The sequence below is a fragment of the Rissa tridactyla genome, chromosome 6 (assembly GCF_028500815.1).
Source record: "Rissa tridactyla isolate bRisTri1 chromosome 6, bRisTri1.patW.cur.20221130, whole genome shotgun sequence".
Taxonomy (NCBI): domain Eukaryota; kingdom Metazoa; phylum Chordata; class Aves; order Charadriiformes; family Laridae; genus Rissa; species Rissa tridactyla.
In genome coordinates, this window is record NC_071471.1 from 19,563,025 (window position 1) to 19,576,424 (window position 13,400).

Consider the following 13,400-nt stretch of genomic DNA (forward strand, 5'->3'; position numbering starts at 1 on the left):
ATCACTGGTGCGGGCAGTAAGTAATCACATTTTATTGACAACTCCTAAAGATCAGTCTTCCTTTGAAGCTGCCTAGAGTGAAACTGAGCAGAGTGTAGCTAGTGGGCCTGATGCAACATACAGTGATGAGACCTCAGCTGGCACCAAACGAGCTGCTTTGGGTGAGGGAAGCACCGCGAGCCTTTTAGCGTAGTGCTGTGCACTGGTCTGCATTCACTGCTGTGAATTTACACCGTATCCTTAGAGACAACCATTTGTAGAGAGCATGGCAGTTTGCTTACATAGAGCCATGACCCTTAGCACATCTAAGAACTTCAGGTAGTATGTTTTTTGGAGGAGAAAGGCAAAGGCTGTGTAAGTGATCTTGTAATAGAAAACTTGAGAATACAGTTTCTGTATAAATAAATGTTGGACTTCAAACTTTTTTTTAAATTCATGTTTGATCACTCCAATAATTCATCAATTCACTTCTAGTAAATGCTGTGCTTCCTTGTACACAGATTTGGGAAGCCATGTTTCGTCTCAGAGCGTGTTATCACAGCTTTATAAAGACCTGCATACAATACTGGAAGAACACTGACAAGAATCTTAAAGACAGGCTGCTACTAAGTACCACCCAACAACACACAAAGCAATTCCACTTATCACAGTAAATGGGATCTCAAATACACTTGGCTAAAGTGGATATCAGTTCTTTAAACGTGTTAAAAGATAAAGTGATTAGATGTGTGGTTTGTATATTGGTATCAATAACAATTTTATGTTCTCTTTCTTGCAGGAGGTGAAGTCACCAAGCCCAGATTTGCTCAGTATTTCCATGGCAGCTTGGCCAGTCTTACTATCCGACCAGGCAAAATTGAGAGTCAGAAAGTGATTTCCTGTTTGCAGGCCTGCAAGGAAGGTCTGGATATTAATTCTCTCGAGAGTCTTGGCCAAGGAATAAAGGTGAGGGATGAACTGACATAATCTCTGATAAAAATTTAGAGCTGATTTATGAAGTGGAGAGCCCAAGGTAGAGTACACACAGTACAAATGTAGTCCCAGAAGCAATGTAATTTCCCATAAAGTCATGCAAAGAAAAAGCGGAACAGTAGAAGAGCTGTGACACTGCAAAGAAAAATGTTTCCATTATTGCAGAGCTAGATACTCAGAAAGTAAGGTGCTGCTGATATTTCAGAGTCCATAAGAATTGCCAGGTCTTGTTCTCATGATTATTTTGGTAGTTTTACAGAAATAGACACAATTCCAAAGAATTATTGAATTTTGATCTGAAGTAGCTTTAAAGCAGTGGAGAATGTAAGTGGAATATCTTTCATCTAGTGGCAACTCCAAAAGAAGTCCCAATCCAATAGTATTGAAAATTCCAGTGTGTTCCAAGAGGAAAATGGTATGGTACGTGAAAACTGGACAATAAAAAAACCTAAAGTCAAGAAATCAAAATTTTACGGTTTTGTGTATAAAGCATTATCCGTCTTCATTATACATATGACTATCTTTACTGATATTGTAACACTTTTTCTAAGATTGGAGAACAGCAGACAGAGGGAAATCCTGTTTCAGTTGACATAGTGGCCAGATTACTTTGCATTTGTAAGCAAATTCTATTCTTTTAGCTACATATGTAGGATTGTGACTCCAACTTCTATAATACTTACATGAGCTGCATTGTCAGTTTCTCTTTACTGGTACCATTATTAGATGGCAGGCCTAATATCTAAACACACTTTTAAGCTATTTCCTAGCACACAAATCACAATGCCACCTTCCAAAGGAGCTGAGCTTCACATTCAAACCGGGAGGATACTTTGGCTGCAGACCGTGTATCCTGTGAAACTGCACCGGTGTTTTTCCAGTGGGGAGGAGGGTGGTGCTCTAACACTTCATCTGGAGCGTGCAGTGGAAGGGCTATGTACTACATTTTATTAGCTAAACTTTTTCATTATACAAGATAGGAGACTGACCTGAAATACACTCAAATGTCTGTCTAGGTGCTAAGTTACAGTGGTGTACTATAACCAATATGTTTCTGAAAATGGTAAAAATTAGATTGAAAGTGCAAAGTTAAAGAGGAATTTTGATAGCTCTAGCTTTTACATATGAGCAAAACACCGCAAAGATATCTATTTTCTTCATCATACCAAGGACATCATTAAGAATTTCACATTGTTGCCTCTCACAGCAAAATGAAACACTTAAGAATAAAAGCTATTTTTAAAAGGCAATGCATACGAAGAGCAGGTAGGGTTTTCTGGAGCGCATGTGTATCTGCCTACCAGTAAGTTCTTTGCTGGGATTTTACATGAATAACAGCAGTGTACACTTGGTCCATGATGCTTAAAAGCATGGTAATTACTTCCTTATTGTCACACCCTGAATTTTACAGTATTCGAGTAGTCTGTTGTGTCATGGGCTTGGAAAAAATACCTTTATACTGCCCACTGCTGCTCCAGCATGGCTTTCTTACTGTACTAGCAGTGCAGTGGGGAAAATGAAGATGAGGGATTGTTTTCCTCCCTTTCTTTCTTTCATCAAACTTCAAAACATTTTCATTTTCCAAAATACAGATGAGGTGTAGTGGTTTTTTAAAGTTACTGCTTTCATTTTTACTTCCTCAGCCAGTTCAACAGTCCATGCAACGGCAGGAGGCAAAAATGAAAGAGCAGTCAGAGAGATTGTGGTAGGGTTTCTTATTGGCGCTGACAGAAAGAAGCTCAGATGAAAGCGGAACAGTTGGCACCTGACCTTGAACAGAAGATTAATAAAGAGAAAGTGTTTCTGGTGTCAAAAACAAGCATACCTGATCTCAGACGAGGATGTGTGACAGTTGCACAGATGACAGGTTCTGCGTGGCTATTTACATAGCACTTAGCAGATTCAGTGTAGGCAAACTGGTATTGGAAGGTGTTTCTTCTGGGCACTTTGGACTCATGAAGCTTCACCCTTTAGCCACCTAAGAAAGAGCGACGCAGTTGTAATAATACAGTTTCTGACACAGTACTGTTGGACTTTTTATGTCTGCAGGCTAATTTTCAGATATCTGTGACAGCTCTCAGAAATGCTGTCTAAACTGTTGCTATTTTTAGCCTTTTTTAATGAGAAAGACAAAAATGGCTCCGACTGGGGCTTTCTGCAGTCCCTTTGGCAGCATTCCAGCTGTTCTGGCAGCTGAGCTATTAAGTTAACTAGCTAGCTAGAGTCATCTTTTGCTAATTTTATTCTCTACTACTGCTAGCTTACTGAAAAGAGAAAGAAGTGTATGCAGGCTGTGACTCATGTTAGTCCTCCTCTTTGTTAAAAAAATACCCTTCAGTGTGTTATGACCTTCCTGCACAAGTTCTAAACCCAGTTCTCTGTGTTCTGTTCGACAGAGAACCAGGTGCTTCATTCTGTTCTTCACAGTCTATTTGCTCTTTTGCTTTTTAACCTTTCTGATTGTAAGGAAGTGTAGACAACCATTGTCTGTGTCCAACAGGACATGGTCATATAATCAATATCCAGCTCTGGGGACTGCATGTGAGAGAAGGGTGCATTTCTTAGTGTTTTGTGCTCACACACAGTGGGGTACAAAATCAAGGGGCTTCATCTGGTTTTCTTTGCAATGCAGATGGTTTACTGAACCAATTAATAGACAAAAAAAAAGAAATCAGGATGAATTAGGATGAAGATAAACTCAATCATTTCCTATGTGGATATAGTAGCAAAGTTTCTTGGTCAGCAAGACTGTTTCAGGTTCAGTGCAAAGGACTAGAGAAAGATGAGGGCTACGAGAATAGCCATTGACTTTGCAAGGTTTGCTGGCTCAAATGAGCAGTGGCTTTGTGCAAGTAGCAGCTCCATCTTAAATCATGACGCCCATATTGATCATGAGACAGAGACAGGAGAATAACCGTTATTGTGCCTGACATTAACAAAGATGTAGGAGGGAAATGTTGTAATTGTTTTGTTCATTCATGTTGAAATATATCTCAGAAAGATAGCCCAGCGTAAAACCAAACAGAAAGCAGGAAAAATATGCTTCTGTATGCTACTCTGGTTTAAGCTAACATTTTCATATGAAGGATGTGTTTAACTTAAAAAAATCACATGGTAATAATAATGATGACAATAAGTTAAGGTTTTGAATTCTACAGCTGCAGAAATAGTATCAGCAAAGTTGATGAGGCTAGGGGACAAAGTACAGCAAATCAGGATTAGTTTACTATAAAATTAATTCTAACAGTAGTTATTCAGGTATGAAATAGGTGACTGATACAAGCACATGTTTTAGGGAGCAACATGTGGATTCAGCCAACAATAGCTACCAATTTTTTTTTTCTTAAATCATTAGATTTTAAACTTCTGTCCATGCAACATTCCTATAAAATGTCTTATTTTGTACTTTCTACCTGGTACCTTAAGTACTAATTATATGCATTTCCCCTAGTATCACTTCAACCCTTCCCAGTCAGTCCTTGTCATGGAAGGAGATGACATTGAGAATATAAATCAAGCTCTCCGAAAGGTCTCATACATCAATTCTAGACAGTTTCCTACTGCAGGCGTACGACGTCTCAAAGTCTCATCTAAAGTCCAGTAAGTTATACTTCAGCTGAACTGATTAGATCAGGAATATTTTTAATGACTTAGTTTTTTTCTTAGGACATGTAAAAAGAAGAATTTTGGCTAAATTACATGGCTAAATCATACTTTCATGTTATTAAGCGTAAAGGATGAATTTCATTTACTTTTATGCTGATTTATCTTGTGGTTTTCTTTTGATATTGTCCTTTTAAGAAACTTTTCTTGTTAATATAATTTACTTGCATTCTTTTTATAGTTTCATTGGAGCATACAATCGGGACTGAACAGTACTTGCATTTACTGCATTCTTATTTTACTGTTCATTTTAAAAAGTTATAGTTTCTTCTGAGATAGCTAGAGCCATGAGTTTTTTAAAGCAGGCCTATTACATCTAGCATACGACATATCTGTGAGAACAGTATTTGTAGCTACCCTTGCAATAGTCTTTAGCTGTCTGTATCCTTATAAGACCATCATCACTGAAGTACTGGTGTTGGGTGTTAAACAGAAATTTGTGGCCTTCCATTTTTGTGCAACGATAGCGACAGAACCTGCACAATAATGTTTACAGTTCTACATAACCAAAGAGCCATCTGCAGCTCCTGAGCTCCCCTGAGGTATGTCTCTATTACAGCAAGTTGTGCAGTGCAGCGAAAGCACATCTTTAGAGTGAAAATAGACATCAGTGCTATGAACTCGCAGCTACTGTGTGTACAGGTCTCACTACGTACTAGGTTTAGTCTTGTGCTGTCGGCTGCCCACACTAAGTATTTGGAGAGCATCTTCTGATGTAGTTTCACTGGAAGCAGTCCGGTTTGCACATTCCAAGGCTAACCCAAGCCTTGCGCCAAGATGCAGTAAGGTAGAGTTTGTCAGGAGATTCACTTCTAAAGCACTCTGCTGATTCAGGTGAAAATGCTAATATAGGCCCCTTTTTTCCCCATTAAATACTAGGGAGTGCCAGAATGAGTTCATGATGGTCCAATTTAAATGAATAATTAGGCCCTTTTATTCACACATGACAAGTTAACCATATTATGTTTATTAAATATCACTTTGAGAGTTTAATGTTAGGTTTACTATTATTAGTTGTTGTCATGTAATTAATGTTAGGTTTACTATAATTAGTTGTTATCATGTAATTAACTTTTAATTTTTTTAACTCTTCACTACTTTGTAAAATGTCAGTTAAACATCAAAATATTATTCTCATAGTGACCTTACTAAAGACTGAACTTGTCATGAATCTGTTTTCTAAGTTATCCCTACGTAATTTCAGTAGCTGTGAATGGGGGGGGGTGGATGAGAGGACCAAAGCTGTTACTGTCACTGCTGTCCTGTGTCCGTGGTGGTACAGATGCATGTCCTTACGTGTGGCAGTGTCAAAGTGTGCAACGGACTGATCTGTGGTGATACAAAAGGATGAGAGCCATCAGATGGGTTTGGGGCAGTGCAAGTGCCGCGCACCTCTGATGTGCAATGTGTTACATGCAGTTAATGAATAATATATTTTTCAGATGTTTTGGTGAAGATGTCTGCATTAGTATCCCAGATATAGATGCGTATGTAATGGTGTTTCAGGCCAATGAGCCCAAGATTACAATAAGTGGGATGGACCACTTTGCTAGACCAGCTGAACAATTTGAAAGAGGTGTTATTTTGTTACCTGACATCAGGATTGTCAGCACGGTCACTAAAACGGAGCATCCAGTGGACTCAAAAGAACATGACGGAGGTTTGTGTATTTCTTTTAAATATTATTATTTACTCTGTAACGTTTTTCTTTACTCATATTTTTTAAAGGATAGTGCAAACAAGTAACACAAAGGAGGTCACTTCACCCAGATTAATTTAGGCAACGTTAGTCAGCAGTAATGCTGTACTGACATTCATTTAAACACATTGAAAAATGCGTTAGTGAGAGACCAGCATGTGCATCAAAAAAGCAGCTTTTCTCTTTAGCATCTTGCTTACTTCAGAATAGTTCCTTACTGCTCTTCTTTGCATATTCTGTTGAATAACATATTTTCATTACAATCTCTCTATTTGTAACAGAATTGTATTGATTATACTGATAAAGTGGAAAGCAGTAATTGACTAATAGTTGAGTTTTAGTCTGTTCTTTCATTTCCAGCTCTGCTGCTGACTTGTAGGTGATACTTGACAAAGTAACCTTGTGCCTCAGCTTCCCACCTATATAATGTAAATACAATAATTTGCAAAGATTTTTTTTCAATGATGATAGTTTATTCTAATGCTGAGCGAAGTGTGTATTTGACACTATTTTTGACACTAGTATCATTTGACACTAGGTGAATGTTCAGAAATATAAATAAGGTTAAAAATAATTGTCTATAAAGGAATCTTCCTTTTGGATATTTGTGTGCAAGGTAAATGAAAAGCTTAGTAATCTGAGGAATCATTCTAAACAATATTTGTTGGACTAGAATAAGCAGCAACTAGATGTACATCCCTTGAAAAGATAAAATGACTAATGATGTGTAAGTGTAGGGGCATGGATTCCCTGAAGCAATGCTCTGTAACAATGCTGCTTATCACTTGCCTGAAACTGCATCTGTCCTCTGAAGGCTGGAAAGTGTATTATGTCGCAATACCAATTGCATACAATTACAGTATGTAAAAAAATTAATGCTTGCATAGAAAAGAGTGATCATTGTCCATCACTTAAGACGCAATGCGTGTATAACGCTCCATGTCCCTAAATGTTACACATCTTCAAAACTCTTCAGTGAAGTAGGAACTGCTGCCCTCATAAATCTTGTCTATCCCAATTTTTCCCAGTACAATTATTGACATAATTACTGTTGTAGCACCTTGTAACCTAAAAAGCGTAAATCCCGTCTTGAAAAGGAACATAGTGGCATTCAATAAACTACTGTTTAATTCCTTGAAAGTCAGGCACCTCCTAATATGCCATGTCTTGTTTATTTGCACTAAGAGTGGTTAAAAGGGGTAGATAATAACTGGCTTCGGGACTAACTGTGTTTTGCAAAATATTATTGAATTCTAAGTCTGAATTCCTGCATTATAAGCTTGAATCATTATTTCTCTCAGCCCAGATATTATCTGACAAAGGCAGAGACAGCCATAAATCTTGACGTATATCTGCCTATAGCTATTTTTCCGCTTATTGGGAATTTATGTAACCTGATCATCATGACTGTAGCAGAGACGCGCATGGCAAGCCTGAGGAGGCTGATTTAGTCACCCTGTATTCCCCAGTCACAGGACCAGTTAGGTCTGTCTCTCATCAAAAGCAGATCAGGCAGTTCCCACAGGCAGCAGCATGACTATGGCTCTGAGACCTTATTTACCTGCAGAGGGCCCCCGGAATGCCAACGTGATGCTGCTTGTGCCACAGTAGAGAAATTGGTGGGACCCCACCAATAGCTAAAATTGCTGCCCCTACCTCTCCGGTTTGCCCACTGACTGCCAGAGCAACGAAGCTGCTGTCTCATAGCTTCCCATGAAGCAGTCCAACTCATCAGCCTCAGCAAATTCAGGTCTGTCTATCCTGCAAATTTGAGTTGGGTCTGCGTTTTTGGATAAGTTAGAGCTGTACTTAGAGTTCAGATATCCAAATTCACTGTACCGGGAGTTGGGAATCTAGGCCATAAGATTTTTCTGTCTGTGCCTTCCTTCCCCATACACCGTCTAAAATGAAATTCACACTAAGTTACAAGATTGCAGTCTCTGCGTCTATGGTGCCCTCAGGGAGCTGGTTAAGCTGTCTTGCCAGACACTCTGTGCTAAGTTGACCAGAGAATTAAAATATTAAATCAATATGCTGCTCTTTTTCCAGTGACAGAATTCTTATTTTTAACCGTATGTACTGAAGGGTAGTCAGTTTACAACTCAATTTCTCCAAGTCACACAACACAGGGTCTTGCCATTTATGATAATGCCACGTTCTTGGATAGATGGCCATGTTCTTTGTCATGCAAATTCTTTATGGGCCATAGAGTGACTGAGAAAATCATCCAAGCATAGATATATTTGACATGTATTTTTCCAGTTCAGTTTTCCTTGAAAAAAGAATGAATTTGTGATACCAACCTGGTGTCAATACAGTATTGAAAAACAATTGTTTACAAGAATTTATTTCCAGGATCAAATTTCATTTTCCTACTTCCAGTACTGTTCTTGAATGCCTTTTATTACAGAGCAACATATTTTTCTATCTGTCTCACTAGGAATTTGTAGGCCTTCATCATCATAGCACCTGAACAGGCAAGACACTTCTCTTTTGATTTGCTGCAAGTATGCTGTATTTAATATTGGCAAAAACCAATTCAGCCATCGTCGCACAAATTGAAAGCCCTGATGCAAAGCACATAAAATGACTGAGCTGTTCAGTGACCATTTATCTTGGTTTCTTTTGTCTTTTTTTCATGGTATGTGCCATGTGTTCACAGCCAATAAGCCAGTGGTATTAGAGGAAATGCTCCACAACTTGGATTTCTGTGATATTTTGGTCATCGGCGCAGAACTAGATCCTGAACAAGAGTGTTTAGAACTAGATCATGTGGAGCTTCAAGGAAAACATCTAGATGCCACAAATTCCACAGCAGGATATTCAATCTATGGTAAGTTAATGGACTTTTCTTTCCCTTATTTCTTCCTGCCAACAATTACATTACTGGAATGCAAGGACTAATATGAAAGAAATCAGACAGAAATCTGTGGTGTACTGCCCCTAAAATGTTCCAGGAGAGACTGTGTCTCAAAAAGCGTCGTCACTTCTTGATCTCTGGGTGGGCTGTGTTTAGCCTCCGGAATACAGCACCACTTTGTCTTGATCCCAGCATCCCTCCTGCTACTCCCCAAATAAGGAAAATAGCAACACTGCTTTCTTTAAATGTGGGGGTTCTTTGGACCATCACAGTGGAAGGTGGGAATGAGGGGATTCCTCAGTGCTCCTGCACAGTGTTGGTAACTCATTGACCATTTTTTTCCATTATTAAACAATTTATTCTAAATCTTTGCTGTTGTATTTGTTCCTCTCCGTTACGGACCTACATTCATTTCCAAAAACTCATAATTTCACATAATTTAGTGTCACCAGAGGCTTTATCAGCGAATGTTTGATGAAATGCCACTTTCAGATTATTCTGCCAAATTTCGTATTTTCTGTGAACATTTGATTTCTCCTGTACTGCACAGAGCATTTGTTACATAGCATCTCCTTGAGATTATTACTGCTCTACCACCATTTCAGGTGTGGACACCATGCACAGCTATGAACAGGTTCTTCGGCAGGTTCGATACCGTAACTGGTACACTTCTGCCACCTTTGACAGAAAGTTCAGAGTCAAGTGCTCAGAGCTAAATGGACGTTACACCAGCAATGAATTTAACTTGGAGGTAAGCAATCATTTAGTCAAGTTTTTGTTTCCAGCACTGAGGCTGAGCACTAGCCTTATCTTCAGCAACAGTGAGTTTTCTTTAAAACGTGCAAAATGATTGATAGGTTCTGGTAACCATAATCAAATAGAGGAAAAATTCTAAGTTCCATACAAATAGGCAGTTGACTTCTGTGGGCATTCCTCAATACGGAACTCTCTATTCTGCTGCATTTGTAAGGATATGATCCCTTCCCTTGAACTCCACTAACACAAAGAATTACTCCTGTGCAAACAGCATAGAGGCTAAGATCATCATCATTGTTTTTCCATGACGTAAAATCTCCTGCAGGTCTTTCAAAAGATTTATGTACCTGCTTGAAAGTAAATCATTACAGCTTCATTATTTTCCTTAGATTAGTTATTTTTTAGCTTAACCTGACATACTTTTTATTCCTGCAGCATTCACCTTTTCAGTTTTTCCAAGCACTACCCCCCTACAATAAGTTTTATAATTTGTTCTTCATCAGATGGAGATCGTTCCTGATAATTTACATGATTTCAGATTTCTTTGGGGAGGAAAGTCAGTATACAGGATGCATAGGATGGACTTCATCTGTCATATTCCCTTGGATCCACTGCCCAGACACGGGCAGTCACCACAGGAATATGTGTATAGCTCTCTTGAGCTTACACGTGCCGCTACTAAGCGCAGTGTAGCACAATGGCTCGGGGACTGAGGATTATTACTGATGCCTCTCAGCAGGAATTGTGGACCTATTCTGAAGAAAGGGGCATGACCTTCTAAGCAACAGGCTCAAAACTTAACAATTTTGTTCTGAAAGTTTTTACTTGTGTATGTTGTATAGAGAATTCTTTTCACCTTCGCATTCTGCAGCCCTCACAATGACTTCACGGTTTTTGCTTATACCATAACTATTGGTAGGATAGAGAACTGATCGTATCCTCAAAGAAATTCACTCTGAAAGTAGGGACGTAGGAAAAATTGAAACCTCTTTTAATTTTCTCTTACTGTATTGGTTTTAATCTCAATGAGTTTAATACGTTCTCTGTCAATATTCAGAGTGACAAATCTCCCACTAACTGTCAGGGAACACTGAAAAGCTGATTAGTACGGAGGAAAAAAAATTGTTACTTATCCAGACAAGTAAATCAAAAAAATTCTTTTCTGTGCCACTTAATAGTCTACAGCTAGAAATGTTAGAATGAAATTTTAATGCTAGAAATCAGAAATATATTAACCTGTGTATTTTTCACTAGTCTAAAAAAAAGTTAATTTGGCCTTTAACATCTGTATAATAATGTTCCTATCTGGTGATGAACTTCATAGTTCAGTGTAATGTATGGAGCCAGCAGGCTTGGAATATAAGGCACTTCTTTTTACTATCTGGTCTCTTATTTTTCTCTTGTGTCAGGTTAATATTCTACACAGCTCCAACTCCAACTTCATGGACCACGTAAGTCATATGATAGTAGAACCACAATTTCTCCAATCTGTCCACCACCCAGAGGGAAGCATAAGTGCTGTTCACAACTCAGGTATGTGACAACTTTACAGGGACTGCTTCTAGTGATTCTGATATGTAAGTATTTCCCTTGTGATTCAGCTTGGTCAACAAATAAAGCCCTGAAGTCCATAGTTACAGATTGTGAAACCTCACAGAGATCATTGCACAGGTACAAAAGAAGGTAACATTGAATTCTCTTCTTTCTTTCCAACAAGGTACTTTGTAATTAAAAACTAGTATCCTGTTTTAAAGTCTTCATTAAAGGTTATGTACTTTGACCCACATAGTTAAGAAAATGTCTTGTTTCTAGTATCGAATGGTATGAAGGATAATATTTATGCTCATATTGTCTTTGTACATCTGTATTTCTGTGGCATATTAATTTCTGCTCACCCCTTTCTAAGCAAAAGGAAGAGATGTTTGTATTATTTTTTAAAATATATAGCTACTGCGGTGCTTCTGTTAGCTGCTGTCCAGGCCTCAGTCTGGAGTTCTCTGGAGAGAAGATAGGTCCGTATAGCCATGTACAGGGGGCATTAATATATATTAAATACAGGATTTAAATTGAATGTATGAGTTAAAGGACTGTATGAGTTAAAATCTGAAGCCAAGTCTGAAGCCTTTTCAATGAAGTTGTTAAACCCAAGACAGAGATATCTGTTTAAATGCTAGATTCTGAAATTCTTTTAGTTGAATGATACTTATACTTATGATACTTCAGTTGAATGATCATTCAACTGATTTAGTTGAACGATACAGTAAAGCTGTAGGTAGTTATAAGTAGTTATGTACAGTTATGCTTAGAAAATGAGTGTATTTTTCTGTACACTTAAACATTTTGCTAAAAGGAAATTGGAAACTAGTTCTTTCTTCTTACTTTAATATTGTTCTGATTTGAGAGTTCCATTCTTACAGGCAGGTCAAGGTGAAAAAATGGGGAACTAATAACGCTCCTGGAACTGAGTACCGAGGTAGCAAAGGTACATAGGAAGTGGCAGCACTTCTTCACTAACCTAATTATGGAGCTGATAATATAAGAGAGTTCAGAGAGGTTTCTTCCTGTGACTTCTCAGTCACAGGAAGGCAGAGCCTTCTCAGAGTGCAACAGAACAGTGAGGAAAAATATCTTGAATCCTCAAGAGTCTCCCAGGAAGGCTGTAACACAGGCAACTAGAATGGCAATGTGTTGTTTCAGTTCTTGGAAGCTGGGATTGAAATCACAGTACAAATGTTTGAAACCTTTGAAAACAGAAGCTTTAAGATATACTTTTTCTCACAAGTGAGGTTAACACCTTAGCTGTAATCAGAAGGAGACAACACGCAGCTGAACCTTATTGCAAAAACATTTGTTCTAAAAGTAATTGTTTCTGCGCTGATTGACTGCTTGTCTTCTGTAATAAAGTGGCTTAAAGAACAAATGGTAGGCATACTCACTTTTTAGTTATGATTTATAATGCTCATTATAAAGTGTAAGCTCTGCCTCAGTAGGTGGGCACTTGTCAACACTTTCCGTAGTCCCAGGCAGACAGCGTATGGCTGTGCCGCTTCTCAATCCAAAGGCAGAGGAACTGAGGGGAAAAAACCACACAATGTATTTAGTGTTATGTAGGCAACTTGTTTGACAAATATAAGCCCATTCCCTTTTCCACCTTTCATTCCAGTTGTTCCAAGTGTGGCTACTATTGTTATCATAATCTGTGTGAGCATACTCGTTTTCATCATAACCTTGGGGGTCTATCGGATTCGGACAGCTCATCAGCACAGCTCTGGAGACAACGAAGGAAGTAAAGAAAATGAAATGGATTGGGATGATTCTGCTCTGACTATTACCGTCAACCCCATGGAGGTACATATCTGAGGCATAGTATTATGTCATGATACTACCAGGAGTTACTGTCTGGCCTGGTGGCTTACTCAGCGGGGAGTTTTGAGCCTCTTTCAGATTACG

General features: G+C 38.5%; 1 protein-coding gene across 2 annotated transcripts in view; it reads left to right on the top strand.

Moving 5' to 3' along the window:
• CLSTN2 (calsyntenin 2) overlaps nt 1-13,400 on the top strand; it is a 393,047-nt gene that overhangs the window by 367,778 nt on the left and 11,869 nt on the right. For both annotated transcript variants that reach the window (XM_054206959.1, XM_054206960.1), the window contains 7 exons: nt 779-945; nt 4,424-4,572; nt 6,078-6,295; nt 8,997-9,167; nt 9,800-9,945; nt 11,360-11,483; nt 13,114-13,298. In XM_054206959.1, coding sequence (XP_054062934.1) covers nt 779-945; nt 4,424-4,572; nt 6,078-6,295; nt 8,997-9,167; nt 9,800-9,945; nt 11,360-11,483; nt 13,114-13,298 — 1,160 coding nt within the window. The remainder of the gene's footprint in view (nt 1-778; nt 946-4,423; nt 4,573-6,077; nt 6,296-8,996; nt 9,168-9,799; nt 9,946-11,359; nt 11,484-13,113; nt 13,299-13,400) is intronic.